Here is a 23,248-nt window from a genome sequence, read left to right on the forward strand (position 1 = left end):
GCGAGGCTGCCATATCGCGCCATCAGCCCCTCTGGCCATCACCATAGGGGCCGATGGCGCCTCGCTTGATGCAGGCCACCAATGACTAACTCTTCAGACGTGGAATAACATCTTTTCCATGAACACGGGATGTGTCTTCCTACATGGTGCTTTAAGAAATAAGCTATTGAGTGCATCAGTTGGGGTTAAATAACCTGTTGCCAGCTGAAACATATTATTCACTGCAGTAATTATCCAGTGTAAGGCTCTTACCTGTTTGCTTAGTTAAATCCAAGTGGGGACTTTTTTCCCCCAGGTAGTGTATATTGTTTAAGGTGCACGTGTGCATGCAGAAAATCTTCTTCTAGACACAGTAAAACTTTGATATATTAGAGCTAGAATGAAAAATTGGGGATTGCCACAATAAAAAAGAAAAATGTTGGGACATTGCCATCTTTAAAGCCAAGCCACTGGTGTATCTAAAAACATAATCTGGGAATAAGTGTAACATCCAGCTCCAGGAATAGTCATTAAAACAAACCCTGGTCTCCCCCAACTATTACAAACTCTCTGGTATATCACAGTAAATCTTTCTGTCCAAATGATGTCAAATTTGCAGCTAAAGTTTATACGGTGCTGGCAGTCTTGTAAACGGATCCAGGGAGAGTTATGTTCTTCCACGTTCACTTCTCTTCCTGCTTTTATTTGGGGCAGTATAACCTCCTCTAACTGCTTTGTTAAATGTTACATCATCACAGAGACCCTCATATTTCATGGTTTTAGGGGGAGGGACAGTTTGTGAACTTAAACATGGAAAACTGAAAGGTGTTTAGAAGTCAAGAGACAGATACAGTACACAACAGCTTTTGCGTTGTAAATCAGACAATTTTGAGATAACACAGAAGTATATACAGTAAAATAAATGTATGTGAGTGTATTTATGTGTATGCTTTTACACATTTCATGCACAGGAGTGTATAAAATGTGCGCAACGTCTGTTAGATTCCCACCACCTCTTAAGGCCAAAGGGCTCTTCCTCAATCCAAACACATCTCATCTCCTCCTTCCTTATTTTGTGGTATTCTTTGCCATTTGCACCCTTTTTCGAGCCCTATGTAAAGGGATGACCCCAAGCTAAAGACAGGGTGGAGATGGGCTCTTACATATGTAAATGTTGGCTCTTAGAGGGGGAAGATGCAGGGTGAAAGGTGATGGTCATGGTTGAGTGCTTTAGGAAGTAGAGGGATAATTACATTGGGTAGGTTTCCATTCAACAGACACCTACCACAAACAAATGGCATAAGCAAGCACGATCCCCACACACAGACTCTTCACTACACAATGGTCTCCTCAGCTGAGCCATATGGAGTTGGGGTGAAAATGTCAGGAAACACTATTCGGGTTTCCACACAAAAACACAAATAGTACTGACACCGACTGATATTTTAAGCCAGTTTTTGCAAAAATCTCTACGATCGCCTAGATTGAAAGAGACAGAATGATGGGATTAAACTTTCATGAACTGTATCAGTCAAAAATATTTTAATATCTTAAGTGAAGGAGCTGCTGCGTGCAGTTGACGAGACCTGGCTATGAACTCTTCCATCTTATTTTGGACAGATTATTTCCTACCATTAAAGGCTCTAGTGTAGGGAAATCCAATCTGAAGACAGGAGTGCATCTGGAGAGTCTTACGTTGGATGTTTATACGCTGCTTGGCCAAGTGCTAAGCCTCTGGAAGTCTGCAGCACACGACAGCCTCGCTCACAATAACTCATTGGACATCAGCCTCGGCGTCAAACAGGGTGACTGGATCTTGCTAAAGCGAGGAACTTGTGAAGCGTAACGTAAATACACACTTAATGCGTCCAATCATACGAATAAGATTCAAGTCGGACTCTTGGAGGGATCTTCTCGGGGTTATCTGGAGATCTGGTTCCCGTCTCACATGAAATGTGCTGTACATGTGCAGAACGAATGACACGTGGCCTCAGCGTGCTGCACAGCCACGTTAAAAGCAAGCTGCAAAGATGGCCTACACCTGGTCTCCCACTCTTTCCAATTGATCTCTTGTGGCGAGTGATCAATAATAACAAGGATGCCAATTATGCCACGATGGTTTTAAAGGTTAAAAAGGAAGTTATTGATTTACAGAGGCTGTGAATCACGTTATTTGCTTAGTGAATACATTGTGGTGGAGACATAATAGGAGAATGCCTGGCACAGTATAAAAGAATCTAAAAGCATTTAAAGTGTAGGTTACATCAAACCTATAATGCATGTGTTGACAGTCAAAGTTTTGCACAGACTGGTGGATTTTACTTTGTAAGACCAAGCTTATGGTCTAATTCTAAGTTTATATAGTTTGTTTTGTGTGGGGTCTCTTTTTAAAACGCTAAACAGATAAAAATAAATAGATCGCAGCTGTGTACCTGATATTAAATGACTAATACCGCATGTTGAAGTGAATGTTTTGGCCTAGTAAACAGAGAAACAAATGCTTCTTTCAATTTTTACACCATTTGTCATGGTCAAAAACCAGTCAAGTCGATGTACATATGGAGACCAGGGATAGCGCTAACATGCAATCCAGAAACGAGCTAGAGTGATTGCACATGCTCATTAGGATTCCCTGTCTGCTTGTGGAAATGCTGTGTTACTTTCTTTCTGCAGAAATTCAAGGGCAAAAATAATTTGAGGTAAGAAATTCACTTTTTGGACAAATAGAACAGAAGTAGTTTGCTTCTGTGTAAAGTTCAGATGAATGAATTGAAATTTACATCAGTTTATCCATTAAAAATGAACCATGATCAATGAATATGAATGACCCATCCTTATACAGGTGCTACCAGCTAGAATCATGGGTGCCATATTATAAGCAATCATATTAGTAACAATTGCAGGAACCTTGTTTAATTGTCTTCCTTACAGTTTCACTAAACTACATTTTGTAATGATATTTAAAAATTAAAATACATCTTTTTGTAGAAAATATATACATCTTATGTGTTAAAGAACTATAAGCTTCCATACTGATAGTATAGAACACACACTGTATCATGCATTACATCACACACTTAAATATATCATGAATTTCAAATGTTTTTCCTGGTTTCCCAGTTTAGGGCTGCATTTTAAGAGTCAAAAGTGCCCAGTAATGGTGAAATAGAGCACCAAGGGCAAATCTTAAAAATCACCTAAATCTCATTTATCAAAGATAAGCTATAACTATAGCTAAAATGAGTGTCTTCCACATGTATTTAAGAACACAAGATTGTAACATTTGACTGCACAAATAATTTGTCTTTATCTAGTGCACGTCAAAAACCTTAAAGGGGGGAAGAAAGAAGTTTAAAAAGTCAAAATCTGGTCACAATGTGGTACTGACTTTGGCCAAGTTTCTACTTATGCGTGAAAATGTGCAAGAGTGAGAGCAAAAAGAGAGCGAGGGAGGCTAGGCGAACCAATGTGATCCAGACCGTTTCGAGCCTGTCCAGTGGTGCATGGAAACATGTGTCGGGCATGTGTGCATGCTTTTAAGGCCGCTGCACAATCAGGAAGACGAACTCGCCCTCGTCTCTGGGAGCCAACGGGCTCAGGAGTGGCTTCACTGTCTGTCTGCTCGGGGGAGGCCCAGGAGTGTTGGCTCCATTAGTGTCTGCTTTATCAGATTTACAGATCATCTTCTCTCATCTGATAATGGTTCAGGCTACTTGAATATTTAAAGAACGGTTGTCAGATAGCTGCCAAACAAGCCTAACGAGATTGATGGAAAGTACAATAGTATCAGTAGGGCGGAGAGATGATTTCTTTGGATAGCACAGTGGCACTTCTGACAAATGTTTTCTGAACTTCGTTGGCCGTTGAAACGCCTCTGGTGCACTATGTTGCATTGGCTAACAGGATGTAGATCGAAATGACACTAAACATGGGAACAACAGTGACGCTACAGTTTTGCAAGCATCATAGTATCACTTCCCATTTTTTGAAATCGAAACAATATTTTTTGAAAGGGGTGTAATTGTTGTCTTAACAACTAAACTTGGATTTCTTCCCCCAGAATTCTTCCTGCAGTACGACCTTGAATCCTCAGTGAACTGCATCAATTTGTATAGATATTGCTCTCGTTATTAGAGAAATTGGAAAAACTGAGTGCGAGGGAGAAAAAATAAAGTATTAGGGGATCAGAATTTAATTGGTAAATCTTCTAAAATCATATGTTTTCCCTATTGTCCACTTCACTTTCAATTGTGCAGCGCTGGCTTTTTATAAATGGCCATTGAACAGCCATAAATCTCGGAGCCTTACTGCTGTTCAGTGCAGGCGATACAACACATTCCTGTCTTGGGACGTGCCACGAGAGGGACATCCCGTCACAGGCGAGAGGTGGATGTAATTAATCTGGAACAATATTGACTCTCGACTCTCAATCCCTCGGCCCCCAATATAGCTGTCCCCTCTTAATGTTTAATGTAGCGATCGATCCGCCCCCTCACACTGTTACTGAAATGATATAATGAGCTGCCCACCGGGGGCATCTCGCGGATGTGAGCGTGCAGTCGTTCACGTGTTTGCGAGAATGCATGCCTTTACGTATTTGGAGGTGAAATCTGCCTCATCGGGAGGAGGAGATAACACACTGAAAGGCCGGGACACCTTGCTTGAAATTATCAGTGAGCATGCCACATCCACAGCTCTTCCCGCACTTCTCAGAAAGCCCCCACCCCCCAACCCTCTCGATAGCGATCTTGACCGTAATGCTTCGTGGCACGTTTGACCCGCTCCTAGCCCTCTACTTTCCCCTCCCTCTCCTTCAGACTGATTTATCTCTGCTTTATCTTTATCAAGTCATCCATCAACCCTTTCCATCTCCTCCTGTTCCTCTCCTGGACTAGCGAGGATCAATATCAGCGTACGCCAGCTCTCAGCTCACGCTACACACACCTTCTGCTGTGTGTCAGCAGGTTACTATGCATTGACCTCCTCTGCTCAGAAGCTGGACGTGTTTGGTGTGTTGATAACTGTCTGGTTGGCCATGCTCCTAATTTCTTTGTTTTATTGTAAAACTGATGGAAAGGCAGCAGCATTGGTACAAGAAAAAAAAATTAGAGAGGAATGACAACACAGGTGGCTCTAAAGACAAATTTTGTTTGCAAAATTTGCGAAATATCAAAGTCATTTTCTTGCATGAGCTGTAAGAGCTGAAGTTGCCCCCTCTCAGTTCTAGCACATAGTGTCAGGCTTTGTCTCTTAGATTTTTACTTTACTAGACTTTCACTGTCCAAGTTATTCTCACATGGGCTCAGTTAGGCATAACAAGTACTTTGTGCTAACAAGCCGGCAGGTTAAAGACTCTTTAACGCCTCAACTGACTGTGTTGGAGCTTTGTGTTCTCTCAAGCAGCTAAGCTGGGTAATGTCTAAAAATGTAGTACACATGAGATGACGGCCACCATACAAGGGACAAAACCAAATAATGGTTTAGATGGGGTTGGGTTAAGTAAAGTATAAACAGTGCTAAAGTCTGAGTTCTGTCATGGAAAGTCCCGAACTTCTGTTTGGGAAAGTTACAAAACTTGATTATGACTTCAGAAAGGGTTGAAGAAGAGGGGGAAGAAGTGGAGCTGAAAATGTTGGGAATAATTGTAATTATACTGGACAACTGTATATGTACTGTAGATGGTCATTTTACCAGTTATGCCTAACTGGAGCAAAACCCTATAAACTTTCAGGATATTGTGATGGAAGTGGACTGAAAGTAAACTAGATTCCTGCACCTGCCCTGGGTTCCGTTTTCGGGCCAATCACAGGTCTTTTCATACGGATTGGGTGAGTAAAGTCTCCAGATGACTTCCACCAAGGTGAATGGGGTTCGAGTCTGTTGAAATTGCCCTGGTGTGGGTGTGGTCTCTTCTGCCTAGGTGCCGTCCGTTGGGTACAGCGGACTCCAATCAGCAGTTAGAGGTACTTAAGGCCAGAGAAAGGTGAGCTCTAGGCTCAGCTGGTGAACTGTGTGTGCGCGCATCCTGCTCGATTACTCCTGCTCTGTGGAGAGGAGTGTGTTTGGTGATTAACATTTTGTTTTACTTACTTTCCAGGGCTTTGACCAACTACTGAGTTTTGTTGCATTTCCCTTTAAAAAAGTGATAGCGGCTTGACCGTCTCTTTGAATTAGTATCGTTGAAACGTTAATAAAGCCTTTTAATTAAACCAGCTTGCCTCTTTCTCTCCTTTTTCAATCCGGACACTTTTTGTTACTTCCCCTTATCCCCAGGACCTTTAGGGGGGAACGTAACAAGTGGGGGCTTGTCCGGGACCTCTCGCACCCGAAGCAAGAATCATACGCCTTGTTACGTTCCCCTCTAAAGGTCCAGGGAATAAGGGGAAGTAACAGAGTCTCGTGTGAAGCCAAAAATAAGCACCGACTTATTTTTAGCTTTTATGGAACGTGTAACGTGTACTTAAAAGAGATGCCTAATTGTCAAATCCAAATTGACACTAAAGTTGTAATAAACGCCGATTATCATAACAGCCAACATGTTCAAACTGGCCTTTGTCATTGCAATTGCTGCTTCTTCCTATTATTATTCAATCAAGTTAAGCTACTGTTGTTTTTATGGCCTCACCCTCTTCCACGGCATCTGTTCCCCACTTTGGTCTGTGCTCTCCTTTAAAAGAGAAAAATTCCAGCGGCAGAAAGCGGAGCTGTCCGTGTAAATAACAGAACGAGACAGGCATGCATATGAGCATCCCATCAACCCTTTTTTCCTTGCACATACACCTCCCATCACTCTCCTGTAATAAAACACATACTGCTGTCCATTCACAGAACCATGCTGCTGACATGCGGGCTGTGCTGCCTGGCTCAAATCCCCCATGGCCCCCTGGCTTTTACAGGGCTGTTCTGAATCAACACAGGAGTTCAGCTTTAACTTCCCCACTGGAAGTTATTAAACGCATTTTCCTCTACATTGTAGACATTACAAACTCATTTTCAGTGGATTTGATTGCCTAAGACATGACTAAAAGAAGTTGTAAACCTAAAGTAACTTTTATGTATATTTAAAAGGTCCCATCTTAACTGAATTTAGGACATTTAAACCAAACATGTGGCTATAACTCCACCAAACAGAGAAAATACAAACTCTCTATATCACTGTAGTCAGTGAAAGGCTGGCAGAAAAGAAGCCTGTACTTCTATAGGTGTTTTGGTGGAGGAATAACTCATGTTAATATCATGAATGAAGGTTTACTCCCCCTAACTCAATGTGCTGCCTCAGCCAGTCTTTCACAACCAACCCATTCATAAAACTGCAGGGCTGAAGCCTGTGTATAAAAAACAAAACGTATACCAGCCCAAGTGTGTTTATGTACACGCGTGAGTAAGTGGAGGAGAAGCTGTCAAAAGAAATCGCATGTTCACGTTAGAGAAATCAAGTGTTTTACTCATAAACAAAACAAAACGCGCAACAAACACAGTCATTGACGAAGGCTCGCCTCCCCCAGAGCGAGAAGGCGAGCGGTATCTGTGCATGTCTGGCAGGCACCTGGCTGTTTTTGCACACTTTGTTGCATAGCAGCTGTATTTTGGAAAGTGGAGAACACAGAGCTGCATGTTTCTCTTTTGGGGAAAGAGGGAGCAGGGAAAGGGGGTGGGGATGGGTTCGATTCACCCATCGCCCCACGCTCCAAATAGGGCCTGATTGGGCCAGTTCGGATCCAGAAAAACAACCCAAACAAGAGGAACGCTGTGAATTCATGACAAAGCAGAACACAGGGAGCCAGAGAGCCACGCTGCTGGGAGGATTTAGTTAGAGCTGGGTTACTGGAACCTTTGCTTCTTTTTTCTACCTTCTTTCCTTTCTTTAGGAAGAGAATCAGCAACTTTTAGTAATAGTTTAAATAGTTATATTTTTAGGCAAACGCAGCAAGGTGGAGTCAGTCTATTCGTTCTATTACTAGACAGACCCTCTAATCCAGTGGTTCTTAACCTTGTTGGAGGTACCGAACCCCACCAGTTTCATATGTGCATTCACTGAACCCCTCTTTAGTGAAAAATAAAATGTGATTTTTTTCAAATTCAAGACATAGATATGTTTTTCATTGGTGCACAAAATGAGCCGTGCATGTCACGGTGGAGGCTCTGCCGAACCCCTGAGACCGATTCACCGAACCCCTAGGGTTCAATCGAACCCAGGTTAAGAACCACTGCTCTAATCTGAAACAAAATTCAGAAATTCAGTCAACTACAGTCAACCATTGCAAAGAGATGGGTGGCAGACGAGCTGTGCCCAGTGCCACAAACTGACCGGGATTGATTGCAATGCGTTGCCAGTATAAACTCTTTAAAAGGTTATGTATCATTAGAGGCTGGGCTACCTTAACAGGTGGTGAGAGGTAGCTTTAGCCAGCATCCTCTTCAGCTCAAGATTTAGTGCCAACTAGCATATAAATACATGTCTAGAATTGAATGCACAGATTTGCAGGAGTCTGTGCAATCAGTGTTGCCAACTTCTCAGTAAGGAAAATCGCTATTGGTTGTCCTAAAAGTTGCTAAATGACGTCATCGCCTAATTTGTATAATTGGTCATGCTAATGTAATTGTAACCTACGCTGCTGGAGAGAGAAATAACATCGTGGACGAGACATAAAGTGAGCAAAAAATGTCCTAAATGCATTTAGAATTTATTTAGAACTACAAATTAAATTTCTTTTAGCAATTATTGTTTTTTGTAATGTCACAATTCCAACCCTGCTCCTTTACCTGGGCTTGGACCGGCAAAAGTGACCCGAAATAGGCACTCTGGTGGACTTACTTTGTGTGTGTGTGTTTATAAGTAGTTTTAAACCTGATCCACAAAACAGCATAAGAGTAAAAGAAGAACTGACTGCGTTACAGCACCCGCTGCTTGTTGAGAGTAAAAGCGACGTCACGTCTTTTTTTAGCGACTTTTTAAAGAAAAAAAGTCGCTAGGGGGTCTGAAAACTCGCTAAATATAGCGACAAAGTCGCTAAGTTGGCAACACTGTGTGCAATGCATGGATACAGTCTACAGATGCGGTGTGCTAACCAAGCTTCCTCAGCTCTTCCAGATAACCCAAAACTCCACCTGCTTGCCAAAATAAAGCCTCTCCTGGCTTCCAAACACCAAGATAGCCACAATGCTAAAACTGAGGCTTCAGAATAAGAGTTCGCAAAACAAACAGGTGCCACTGCGGTGGCGATGTCTATGTTTTATGCACAGGTTGTGATTATATCTTGCATAACTTCAGCCTTTTAATGTCGGTCAGACAAAACAAGCAATCTGACAATGATGCCTTTGGGCTTTTCAGACACCTTTTGACACTTTCTGGACAGTCTATAGAAACGGATCATGCAGCCCTATTTCATAGCATGGTGTGCTAAAACGGAAAAACAGCTGCATGTAGACAATGTTCTAAGGACCCCAGAAGGACGAAAGGTAAAAATTATTTCGACAAAGTTGATTTTCAGTTTTATGTGTTCATCTATTTTTCTTTTCTTCCCCCTTTGCCCTCAGAAACTCTCACCCTTTGTCATTTTGCTTTCTCTCCCTTGGTAAACTTACTCGCGGAGAAGAACTGTAACAGCATTCTATAGCCACAACTTCCTATATAATTACTGCAAGGCACAAAACTAAACAATCGTCCCACACAACTCTTAAAATCACTGGATTAGTTCACATCTTGGAACACTCAGTGTGTGCATGAATGTGTGCGTTTGGAGAGAAAGACAGAGAGAGGTAGAGCGAAAAGGGAAAGGGGAGTCCAGATTTTTAAATTTGACTTAGTTTGTACAGACACAGGAAGGGAGGGAGGAGTTTGGAGTATCCACTTGGAGAGCAGGGGGGGGCGTCAGAAAGGGGGGGGGGTCTGTAGTACTGTAGGGCTTTTTTATGAATGAAGACTGAAGGAGAGGACTGAGAGAGGGAGAAAGCGCGAGAGAGAGAGAGAGAGAAAGAGGGGGGAGGGAGAGGCACACTTCCTTTTACGCACACAGGGAAGAAAATTTATGAATGGGTCACATCTCTCGAGCTGCTCCAAGTGTAAACAACATACTTGAACAAAGAACAAGCTCTCAGTGCAGGCAAAGCCTCCGACTGTGGCCTTTTAGTGCGAAACTAGTGACGCGTCTAAACTATTTTAATTACGCTTGTGCACTGTAAATTTGACTGACACCTCCATGTGTTTCTCCCCCGAAGGCAGTAAACAGAAAGTAATCTGTGCTGTCACCACAGAAAAACAAGCATTTAATCCTCAAGGGCAATCACATGAAGTCGATGGAAAAAAAAATAAAAAATAGGGTGCACTGTTATCACCAATGGCTCAATTACCTTTAAGCACACACAGGCAGGTCAGCAAGTACATAAAAGTTGCATGTTTGCATAACCTTCCCTCAGTGGCGGCCTGCAGACAGAGCATGCTTGTTAGCTGTGAACTGAGGGAGAATGGACCAGATGAGATAGATTTACCAGATGTGCAGGTATTGCACAATCCCTGCTTTGCCCCCTCCTCTCCTCTAATCTAGCATTCCAACATGTTCCAATGTTTTTGCCTCTCTTTTGCCATTTCACTCGCTCCACATTTCCTCCCTTCGTCAGCACCACACCCATGCAGGTAACAACTTGACTCGGTAAACAACAATGTTTAATTTTTTAGTAGGACGCTTATTCAGTGGAGGCCTCAATTATATCCCGGTCACCTGGGATTAAGGCTTTCCTTTATGCTTCTTTTTTTTTTTCAATGTTTTTGAGTTTCCAAAACAGGTGAGTCACCTCTTTCTTTTTTTAAACACTTGCTGAGAACGCCTTTTCAGTTCAGCATGGGAACAGAACAAGCGCAAATATTTAAAGTCGCTTGTCAGCTTCAGTTTTCCACCAGTCAGAGCTGAATAGAGATGCTCTAAGTGGACTCGGCGGCTATTGACCGCGATCAGCAGGGACACTGTCTGTCAACGCAGGAGTGTCTCTGCTGCGTATAAGTGAGCTGCCTGTCAAATCGAAGCCCCGCTGACCCTGCAAATCATACCCAGGTCAACCCTTAGTGGAGACCTGACAGCTGATTGGCTGACAGTCCAGGGGGTTAAGTAGACATGACCTCTGCGTGGCCCGGGGATCATCCGCACATCCTCCTCCGCATTGTCGGCCGACACGGTGACAATATTGTGCAGGGCATGTGTCACCGAGGGGCCGAACAGCGGTGACACGGAGCTGGTTAAATCACATGATGTTTGCACACAAAAGGCACATGGAGGAAGCGCCTTTGACCGGGAACCAAAGCTGCCAGTTTTACTTAGGGGGTGGGATTAATTCTAGAAGTTCCCTTTAAGATTCCTTTAAGTTGCCAGCCATTTCGGTGTCATTGCTTAAGACGGAGAAGCCTTCAATGTGCTGAATGGGGCCGAAAAAAAAAACAAAAAAACTGTTTGTAGAGCAACACGTACTCCCACCCATATCCTGAATCGCCATTGTTAAAACACACAACAAGAAAGGGAAACTCATTCAAATAGGCGCTCAGTTGTGCAGCCCAGGAATTTGCTTTTCTATTTTACACCTTCCGATACGGACAAAAGGCCATCTTTGTACCTGGGCCCTGAATAATTTTTTTTACTGGTTTCCTGGGCCGTCTCCATTCAACTTTTCAAAGGCATGCAAATGGATGGCAGCACATAATGCCGGGATCCAAACTCACTCCATGTTGACTGGGTCATTAGCCCCTCTGCTTCTGCATAGCTTTGCCTCCCAAAGAGATTACTGTAACATCAGCGAGTTACAGTATCCCCACGTAAGCCTCTGACCGCTGCTTTCATCCCGTCTTTCTCATAACATGCAAAATTCAACAGGAATTATACGAACGAGCTAAATGCCAAAGCAGAAAGATGGGGTTAGATGGGCATGTGTGTTACACGACTCAATACCTGATTGAAGTAGAAATTTTGTGACAAAGCGTGGTCAAAAGGCCAAAGTTTGTTTTCTATGAAATTGACACAGAGCGCATTTCCAGACATTCGATTAAAAGGACAAAACTGAATGTACTCACAGTTCTCAGAATGGAAATCAGGAACAAATTGCTCATCGCTGTCAGGAACCTGAGCTGAAAGTAAGAAGAAACAGATTGTGTTTTAGACAAGAATCTAATATTTCTCTACCTTTCTTTCATCCCTGATAGTGTAACTTTCTTCTCTTCTTTGAAACCCGAGTCGTGCTCATTCAGGTCACCTTCATGATTTGTGTGTGTAGCATTCCAACAGTTTACTCATCGATAAATCAATAAAACAACAACACGGATACACTGTAGATGTTAACCTGCCAAACTGGTTTTGTGTAGCATTTGTAGCAGTCACATCAAAAATACAATACAATTTTTTCTTTGTCCTTGCTTTAAGACTATTATATAGAGGAAATAATGTCCTTCAGCCCCCCACCCAGCCTGCCCGCTTCGATTTCACAATGTTTTTGTCTATAAGTGAAAGTTCCCTCAACTCAAACCCGTCAGACATCTCTGCACTAACAGGCAGGTGTTATCTAGTTTCTACTCAAAATCCCAACAGACAATACAATCCGCTCTAGCCCAACCAGTGAAGACATCTGTCACACGGTGTGACAAACCAGCTCTTTACTTTTTGGATTTGTTTCCAAAGAGTTGGGGACTTTTGTCTAACAATCTAAAAGCAGTCTGGATTTCATCTTCTGCCGAGATGGCGACTGGCTTAAAATAGAAGTAGAGAGAAAACAAGGAAACTAAAAGCAAAAAGAAGAAGTGGAAGAGCGAAACAAGAGCAAGTGAAGATTACGTGAATAGTTCCCCATGAAATCAAGTCTAGATATTTTTCTTGTTGCTTGTAGGGTTATTAAGTATCTAGATTGTTTTGGTGTGCCATATTGGCTGTATTCTCTTGAATATAATAGAGCTACATTGACCGACCGCTTTATTAAGTGTACCTTGCTAGCACTGGGTTGGAGCCCATTTTGCTTTCAGGACTTCATTCTTCATGGCATAAATTCAACAAGGCGATGGAAACATTCCTCAGAGACTTTGGTCCATATGACGTGATACTGAAACAATGCTCAGTCGGTAATAAAGCAGGATGCTACCACGCTTTCGTGATGTTTACACCAAGTTCTGACCTCACCATCTAAATGTCACAGCAGAAACTCATACCTGATGATGTTTGTACAATTTGCTGTTGTCCGATTTTTTCCAGCTATTGCAAATTGTAGCCTCGGTTTCCTGTTTCTAGCTGACAGGAGTGACTCCTGGTGTGGTCTTCTACTTGAAGGTTTTGCATGTTGTGCGTTAAGAGATGCTCTTTTGCATGCCTGGTTATTTGAGTTACTGTTGCCTTCCTCAAAACAATCTCATCCCTTTAACATCAACAAGGAATGTTTGCCCAGAGAACAGCCGCTCGTTGGTTATTTTTGCTTTTTGCACCGTTCACTGTAAACCCTTGAAAAGGTTGTGTGCAAAAATTCCAGTAGACCAGCAGTTATACTTAAAGTAATTAAAACAAAAATGAATCGGCAAGCATAAATCCCCAAATTTCAGCCAAGTTTCAGTCCCATTAAAAGCTAAATGATGTGATTTAAATCCCCCAAATATTGCGTAGATTGATAAAAGGCATTAAAGACAATGGATATGTGACTTTAGTAAAGTGCCCTCCATATGTCAGAGTGAATACTATTTAATGCGAGTAATATATTAACCCAAATCATATTCAGTTACCTTTCAGTGATAGAGAAGTTTGCATCTAAGAAACAAAATACACCCGACTTACACTGATTTGTAAAAATAGACGAGTCAATACGGTGATATGTGATATCTCCATCTGATCTGTAATGGCTTGCAGTGGTGTACGTTTTCAGTGGGCCTGATTAGGCACTCTCTCATAATGAATCTCATCTAGGATCTAACTGAATAAGCAGAGCGAGCGACGCCAAGCCCAGGTGCAGCGGAGCTAGACAGACGCTATTGTGCTACTCTTTCCAAACCCCATTCACAATTATCCTTTTGGAGCTTTGGACTTTGAGTCACACAAACGCCGTTGAAAAGCCTAAATCGTTGGACTGCCAACACCCTACTAAGGGTGAAGAGGTCAGATGCACGCACTGGCATTTCTTTTGCCAACCCTCGAGTTAATGACCTAACCCTAATCGTAGCGCGGAGCCAGAGCTCGCAACCTTTTTAATCTGGCAACGCTCCAGCTACACAAGAGTGTGGACTTTAAGTGTTTCCATTGCTTGGGACTCAAACTTACGTCATGGTACGACCTAACTGGTAAGGAAAATTTGATGGGTATCATTAAATATCATGAACCCAATCAGGGGTGTAATGAGCTACAAAAAAACCCAAAAAAACAAAACAAACAAAAAAAACAACAACACACTGTGGGTACTTAAGCATCATTTACCCACTAAAAAGAGGAAAAGTATCTACTTTTTAGATAAAGAGCAACTTTTTTTAACCTTACAAAAATGGCAACTCTGCAACAGGACCTTTGATTGTAACCTCACCCAAGAACCACAATCTGACCCAGCGTTCGACCTCAGTGGCCTCATCGCTCGCTCTCTCACTTCATCAGTGGAGACGACAAAACGCAGACGGCGAGCGAGCGAGCGAGCAGAGGCAGAGGACAAAAAGAGGAAATAAGAAATTCAAATCCACTTTCTTGTTGTCACACTCCTCCTTCCTGTGCAGAGGAAACCGGATGACTCCGTTTTGGAGCATGTTCTGATAAATGACATCGATTTCTTATATAACGCCGCATCCTGTGGTTTACTATACCATAATAATATTACCCCCTTTTAACTTTTCAGTCTTTCGCCCTCAGGGGGGGAGGAATAAAGCTGCCGTATGAGACAGAGCAGGGGCCAATATTTAGTCCTGCACATCCAACAATCAATCATTTCCACTAGTTTCAACATGTCCAAAGCGGAACACGCTGGACCTCGTAGAGACGCGGGAGAGGGAAAACAAATGATGAGCGTCAGGCATCACCCCGTGTGTCTGTGTGTGCGTTTGCGTCTGCACACTTTCCTGTGTGCGTACGAGCGCTTGCACGTGTATCTGATTTGTTTCCAGGAACACCTCATCAGGGACTTTGAGATGCAAGTCAGCACAAGAAGGAAAGTGTGTTTATTCGGGCACAGACGCATGTTCTCCTCGATGCTTCCAGGCACCTCGAATGACTTTCCCCCCCCCCCTTTCTTCTCACAGTGGGAGATCCTGGGAGGAGCTAAACAGCTACAGACATACAAACCTAAAGGCCCAGAAATCAGACAAGATGTGACAAGCTCCTGAACTCTTGCCATTCAGCGCTTCACCCTTTTTGTCTCACTCCTGCTTCCGCTCTGCTTTGGTAGAAAAAAAAAAATCCCTCCAGCAAACCAGCTTTTACAACCTCGGTGAATCCCTCACAACTGCAATCACTCACGATAAGGTCTTTAATTAATGCAACAGGAAAGGAGAGGTCTTAGCTGAAAGCTGAAAACAAGCCCCATACTTAGGGTTAAATAACACTTTGATAAAGTTACACTTACACACTTCGTTTGGTCTTTCCCCCACCCCCTCCTTCACTCTCTGTGACTCAACAATAAGCTGCCAAACAATGTTTTAAATTCCTTTAAACGCCTGGTTTATCTAATTATAGAAAGGGCCTAATTTTCACTTTAAATGTTGCTTTCTGTGTTATTTAGCCATGCAGACAGTTTTAGGTTTTATTGTTCCAGGATCTCAAGAGAAAACTCTACAAGTGACTTAAATGTCTGAAAAACTGAGATTGAAACAGTCAAAGGCCCATTATCAGATTTCAAAGCGACCGTTTCTTTGGTAGGAAGTTGCTATGCGAACTAAAAAGGTCTCGTGAATTAGTCAGCGTAACCACAACACTGTATCATCTGGGAAGCGACATTTCAAGACTGCGAGCGCCACAAACTAAACTTAATTTAGCTTCTATGTAGTAAAGTCGTTGGCAAAGATATCTAAATGGCTTAACACCACTGGAGGTAAGTGGAGAAGGTGCATTTAAGTGTGGCCTTTAATAGCCAAATGTGTGAATACAAATAGGGCCTCAGCTTTGAAGTGACTTCCATTGTTGCACTTTATTGGTTTGGGGTCTTGTCTTTTTGTTAAAGCGAGACGCCGGTGTGAAGAGAAATTGCAGGTATTTGACGCCGCGTGTGAAAAGGTGTGGAAGCTAACGTGGAAACGACATTGTTTGCTGTAAACAGTAGCTGGCTCTGAAGCAGGATCTATTTAAATATCCGTCTGCTGTTTGGGCAGACACAAGCGCTTCCACGAGGTCTCAGATCAAAGTTGCTTCACCTCCCTTATTTTTCTATCTCCTGTGTACTACAGATGACTCAGAATGGCTCCCATTTGACTGTTAAAAGTAATCCAACGATCCTTAATCGAGTCAAAAGACGCAGATTCAGGTTCCACCAAAAATATGTTTACAGGAGATTTTACATTTTTTGGGAGGGAACATGGAAGAAAAAAAAAGACTCTTTTCATCCTGCTAAATGAGTTAACTGGTCGACCAAAATGTTAACAGATGCTGATTAAACATGGGCTTAGACTAGATTAGCCAACTAGAGAACAAGATTTTTTTAAAGCATTTTTTTGTGACTAACAAACACGACAGACTGCGCGCTATTCCCCGATCACTCTTTCACTGCATGCACAGTGTTGTTATGAAGGAGTTGCAAGCTACCACTTTCCATGAAATGATGACTAAAATATAATTTTGGCTGCCTTATTTGACCAAGCAGTTTTATTCACATCCCCCTTTGCTTTGGCTTATTTTACAGTTGTACATGACTAAGTATGATTTAAAAAACAAAAAATGTCAAACAACTATTGCCACTTTATTTGCATCGGGAAACACAACGGAGATGAAAACATCCCCTAGTAGGGCATTTTGTCGTGTGGCTTAGGTTGAGTCCATAGTGTCAAAATGAGCTGGCTAATTAATCTACATAGCAACAGAAAAGTGATTCTTTATAGGTTAATGTATCAAAGCTTTCTATTGGCCCAAAGATGACGTGATGGACACTAATATATATATATATATATATATATATATATATATATATATATATATATATATATATATATATATATATATATATATATATATATATAATATATATATATATATATATATATAATATATATATATATATATATATTGGCATACATGTTTTAATGATACATCATGAGTTTTCCATTGATGGCAAACTAAATTAACAGGAGCTGATCCTAAAGTGTGGCACAAACTGTCTTTATGTGTATATTCTATTTTCATTCATTGGCTTTTAAACCTGACTGATATCCATTTTTTTAAATGTTATTTTAATACATTTTTACTTATATAGCACCTTAGTAAATCCCTGTTTTTGAAATGTACTCATAAATAAATTGACCCTTTGGCTTTGACCCTCAAACCTTTGAGAACCATAGTTTAGAAAGAAACCAAAGACACTAAAAAACACTGCTCGGAGCAATAAGTTGTGCACGACTTTCCCCAAAATTCAAAACACAGCGCATGAAACAATCTTGAGCCTATGAACACATTAATATTTTTCAATTCCCAAATTTAACTGAGGAATATAATGCATCTCCAACTTCAAGGAAAAGTACCCTCTCACTGCATATCAGACCACCCTTAGTTTTGTGCATATGGAAGCTGCATATGCAGCAAACATTAAAAAAAGTGTCCAAGTTTAATCGTCTGCACATTCATTCTGCATGGTGAAGTTCAAACATTCAAGTAAGCAAACAGAGTAGAAAATGACCTTAAGCAGCGTTTATCAGGTTGTTCTGGCTCACAGTGGAGTGAACGGCATATTTTATTAATCTTCCCCATCAAAGCAACTGACACAACAAAATTCACACCCAGTGATGATCTTCTCAATTTACTTGCAGCTTTTCTGCGAATTTAAACTCACTGTCCTGCCACTGCTGTGCTCCAGGTTACCACTAAAAAAAAATAAATAACCCACTCAGTGACTCACTGGTTGTGTTGTTTTCCCCCTCTTGACATACAGTATAATTACTCCATTGCAGCTCACGTCATCAGTGCACTTATTAAGTCTACTAGCTGACAATCACCTCTGACTGGGCCTCATTTCATCGCTATGCGCCTTTGAGTGACACAAGCCAAACAGCCTGTTTGTTTGCATTGGCCCCTAACTCGCACGCATACTACATGCCAACATGGCCAAAATAGGGTATGCTCAAAGCTAATAATGTCCCGTCTGTGTTCACTTTTTGGAGGTGGGGGGGGATTCTGAGCATTTTACGAGCATGCGTGTTGAGTCAGAAAAATCGAGATCCTGTATGGCAGCAAAACTAACCCGATTAGCTTTGTCATAAAGTTTGAAAGCAGTTCAATAAAAGTGCAAAATGTTGTGGCATAAGCACAAAAAACAGGGAGCCATGCATATCTGTAGTAGTCTCAGAATATTTCAAGCAAATCTTAGCATCAAATAAAATGATTCTTTGTGGTTTCAGTGGTTACAGATCTGCCCAGACGCATGTAGCATCAACCCCCACGGCTGTCAAAGTCACATCACAGAAATTATACATTAAGAGTCAGCCAAGTCTCACCTTCTGTGAGCCACGTCTCTTGGAGCTGGCTTAAATCCTGGAAGAGGTCTGAACAGAAAGACAGAAAAACAGAGTGAATATTCATCGACACACAGTAGCTACGACACAGACTGACTGACACTAACCATAGATCATGATGTATAACATGTAAAAAGACCAGAGGACTAAACTTCTACTCTTTCACTTTACCTTCAGATTCCTGAGGGGGCAATTCTGTGTCCATGTATTTCCTTTTCGCTGCCATCAACAGTCTATTTAGGGGCCCATTTCCTTGCGACTTCTGCAAAAGCCATAGAGGTTAAGAGAGGAAAAGAAGTGAGAAATGGACTCCCAACAGGGCATTTTAAGCACATCAGTGTCAAAGCAGTTAACAGCTCTTTACTATGGCCAGGAAAAATGGCATGAAGTGATGCAAAAGCTACCACTTGGACTGATGATGATATAATAATAATGATAACAGTGTCATGGATTACAAATGAGATCCTACTGCAGTTGGTGAGCGTCAAGCTCCACTGAAAACAACTGATTTCCCAGTTGTGGAGGCAATCTTGGAAAAACAAACGCGCCGTATGCGTCTGAACGACGTGACCATTTGGCACACATTGACACGTTCTCCAAACGAACTCTTTCACGTAAGAAAGCCCGCTGACAAACATTAAATGCGCCACATTATATCCTTTACTTTGAGTGGATTTTTTTCATAGTTTTAAGCGGCTTGACAAACAGTTTCCTATCGCGCGCACGCACACACAGCTGCTCCAGCCAAAACTCGTGCAGACGCGACGCCGAGAGAAATTTAAAAAACAAAAACAAAACCCGGTAGCAGAAACGTAAAAAACCAGGCGAAAGAGAAGCGGAGAGTTAATCCGAATATACGTACATTTGCTAAAGTGTAAGGCACTTGCTGGTCCAGATATCCATCCATCTTATAATCCATCCGTTAACCGTTTGTGGTCATTTAGGCTGAGTTGAGTGAGATCCACGCAGCCTGCAGAGAGAGGAGGGAGCGCTGCTTGTGAATGGAGCTGCGTGGAGGCTGCATGCATAATGAGCTCCATTCACAAAAAATGCCGAGGGGAAGCGATGGCGAGTGATTACCCAGCGGGCTGCGGCCCTCTTTACAAATCTTCTTTTTGCGTTTGTGTGTGTCTGTGTGAGTGTGACAGATTGCAAGTTTCAGGTAAAGTTAAAAACAACAACAACAACAACAAAAAACCGAGCAACCACCTATTTACTTGTATTTGCAGAAAGATGCAGCTTTGTTAGTTAATGTGCGCAAAAGTTCCCTTTTCTGGTTCAAAAACACTTCGGATGTTTAGAAAAGTGCACAACATATAAGATGTGTGTATTTGAGACTTTTCTTGGGCTTTTTGCCACGTCTGCTCAGATTGCCAGGCTCCACTTTTTTTTGTAGGAAACTGCGAGGGGGAAACAGATGTTGGATTTTTTGTGAGCGTGTGTTGTCGAGAGGCAACGACTAAACTAAACCCGATTTGATTGACGCACGGTCTTAGATAAAGTTTATACCGAAGTGTGGTGACTTTTGAACGCCAGCTGTGCTGTCACTTCTCCAGCATAGATGATTTGGGGGTAATATGGAGACGTGCTTTTCTGGCTCGGTCCAGAGAGACTCGTGATTGGTGGATTTCCTCTTCAAGAGCTCGAATTTCTTGGCTTTGTCCGGATGAATACACTGGCTTATGAATGAAGTCTCGGTCCCCTCTATTAGCCAATCAGAGGCCTGGTAGTCAGGATCCTAGCAACCGTAGGTGGAGTTTGGGTCTTAGCAGCCAATCACATCTCGGCAGGCTGTTAGCTTTTATACTGGATTTTCCAGTTGTTTTTCATTCACAAAAAAGAGAGAGGAAAAAAAAAAACCCGTCCATTCATAAAAACCTGCCCTGGCACGAAAGTCCTGACTTTTTTTTCTTTTCTGCCCAGACAAACTCAAAGAACCTCATGTTGTTTACCTCATTTCATGTCTCTCCCCCCCTTATTTATAACAAGACATCACAGCCAGGCCAGGAAAAAGTGGAACCAGCCCTGCAGGAGTTACATAGATCAAAATAAGCTTTAAAAAAGTGACGCAAATGAATTCAGGATTAAGGATTCTTACGTTTTTGTGGTTTTAACTCTACGCCACATGATAACCACAGGATTTAAAGCTCTTCGAGGCTGAGAGAATGGGGAAGTGCTCACTGCTTATGAAACTATTTTGCCAAATTAAAGCCACAGAAACAGTTTGAAAAAACAGAGAGAGGCCAGTCGAGAGACAGGAAATCAAGTCCTAAAGGGATTTGCGTTTAGTTTCAGCGGTGAACGAGATTCAGAGATACAGCAATGAGCCTTATAAGAGCACGTGCACCCTCCTCGTCCTCATTTCTCCTCTGTTGATATTCAGTCTCCATAACAAGGGATACTGTACAGGTTATTTCCTGCTTAATGATATTTAGATGCACATTTAGATGTACACAACAGGCTATAAATATTGCATCAGCTCCGCTCTGTACTGCTACAGTAGCACTGAGCAGTTTCACTACAGAACAGGAACACAGACTCAAGGAAATTAGAAAAGATTCTGATAATTTAATTGAATTTAAGCCGCTCAATGCTCTTCTATAAGATGGTACAGTGGGTCTCAAGTCAGGGTTTGAGGCCCCTCAAAATGCTGGAAGATTAAAGTAAATAAAGTGGTGAAAAAAACATCAAGTTACACAATTTTGTTTTTCTTTTGCGTAAGACGCAGAATGCCTTTACAATCTTTGTTGGATCTCAAACTGCATAAACTAGGGGAAGTTGATATTCTGCGTCCATTTTTGGATTTGCCTATAAAAGCACGCAGCTTCAGGGATGTTTCACGTGTTGTTTTGATGGATTTTCAACGTTGTGCGTCAGTGTATGACCTTAAATAGGTCAAAAGACTACAGCTTAGACAGGCGTAGGCTCTCATTAGTCATTCGTCCGTGGTGTATATCGTCAAATAAAGCATAAAAAGCAAAAATGAATTGTGAAAACACACAGTGTGAGTTATGAAAATGGGCGTGCCGTTTATCCATAAATACAAGTCATTTCAACATATCAGGCCATTTGGGTCAATATGTACCAACAGTTATATGCACTGCAGCTAAATACTCAACCAAGATTTATGATCCCAAACAAATTCTGTCATTTGTTTCATATACCTCTACTGGTTACTCCACGTTTTGACGTATCCAGTGAAATATCTCAAGAAGTTCTATACCTTAAGTTGTGGGCTAAAGAGGATGGATCTATCCGACATTGTTATCCTCTGACCTTTTCTCTAGCACCACTTCAAGGGTGGCTTTTGTGGTTTCTGATAACGTGTACTAAGCACTTGTTAGCTAGAATATTTGGTACACTGGTGTTCACTTAGCTAACCTTATCTCTTTAGACAATCCTACTTGTGTCTAGTGTCAGTCAGAACGCTAATATGCAAAACACTGAGGGTAAACTTGTGGTATACAAATGTCATTGTATTTGTCAAGTTCACAGGATAAAGAACCCAAATGCAGAGGGCTATACAGCAAATGATGTTCAACATAGCCAGGCTTTCTTTGCCTTCACTGGCTCAACAAAATATGAAACTCCAGTTGGCTATAATGGGTATCATGGTGATGATTGTTAGCTCTCTGTTTTTTAAGCAGGGCTTTCTTCTTCAGGGTCCGTATGCACTTACATAAAAATGGCCGTCATATGACTCTTCTGCACAAAATGATCCCAATGAGTGCCACCTACTCCGATCAGTGGTCGATGATGAAAAATCTATAAAGAACATAAAATGCAACTATTTTAAAAACACTATGAGAAGAATCCTGAGAACTTGCACCTATAAAACAACGACAATGCACTGAAAACATGCTGTGAATATAACAGTCAGTGTCAGTTGATTTTGAACCTGACTATAACTTGCTTGTGACCAGGTTAAGTACTCAGTATGAGTTTATCACGGTGATGTAGCCAAGTAGAAGGCCAGCCACTTTTGTGACAGCAAAGCTCTGACTTCCATCTTGCTAAACCATGAATCTTGCACCCGTGGTCACAAGATCAGGTAGATGTAACTGAAAATGAAGCAAACTTTTTATTCAGGTTGATCTAGAGTCCAAAGCGGGTGCACAGGCACACACCTAATAAATATGGCCTTGTGTATGTGTGTTACTGTTGTTTTTTAATTTCCAAACGTTATAATGGCTGTCCTCATTTATATTACCTGCATAAAGCAACAATGTAAGAAGATCTTGTAGCGAGTTAAGATTTGCATGTTATAATTCAACTTCTGCACATCTGGCATTACATTGTTGTCCAGGCGCCTACTGTAAAACCCTTCAAATTCTCAGTCCACCACCCTTCTCCAGATACAAACATTTAAGGGAACGGTCTGGACTATTTATACTCATGGAGTAATTGGGGAAGTGGAGACAGCTGGGGCAAAGGGGACACAGGTGAAGGCAATAAAGACAATCATGGGTAAGGCAGTCAAACTCCGATTTAGATACAAGAGACTAACTGATAAAGTAAAATAGGAAATAACTAGAGGTTTAAACTAAGAAAACTCACTGAACGAAGGATGCTGGGGAGACAAAAACATTATACCAAAATATAAGGAATAAATCTCAAATGACAAGCTTC

General features: G+C 41.7%; 1 protein-coding gene across 3 annotated transcripts in view; it reads right to left on the reverse strand.

Moving 5' to 3' along the window:
- The window catches only part of etv4 (ETS variant transcription factor 4), a 42,443-nt gene extending 19,503 nt beyond the window's left edge, over positions 1 to 22,940 (reverse strand). Inside the window, exons 1-5 of one of the 3 annotated variants that reach the window (XM_085169635.1) lie at positions 22,830 to 22,940; positions 22,299 to 22,384; positions 18,791 to 18,881; positions 18,602 to 18,649; positions 12,035 to 12,088 (exon numbers count right to left, since the gene is read on the reverse strand). In XM_085169635.1, the coding sequence (XP_085025761.1) occupies positions 12,035 to 12,088; positions 18,602 to 18,649; positions 18,791 to 18,845 (157 nt within the window). In that variant the 5' untranslated portion in view covers positions 18,846 to 18,881; positions 22,299 to 22,384; positions 22,830 to 22,940. Of the gene's footprint in view, positions 1 to 12,034; positions 12,089 to 18,601; positions 18,650 to 18,790; positions 18,882 to 19,088; positions 19,216 to 19,481; positions 19,650 to 22,298; positions 22,385 to 22,829 lie in introns of those variants that run through there. The other 2 variants (XM_085169633.1, XM_085169634.1) reach the window with 2 other exon arrangements.
- Positions 22,941 to 23,248: the final 308 nt, after the last annotated feature.

This window comes from Neolamprologus multifasciatus, chromosome 8 (assembly GCF_963576455.1).
Source record: "Neolamprologus multifasciatus chromosome 8, fNeoMul1.2, whole genome shotgun sequence".
Classification (NCBI taxonomy): domain Eukaryota; kingdom Metazoa; phylum Chordata; class Actinopteri; order Cichliformes; family Cichlidae; genus Neolamprologus; species Neolamprologus multifasciatus.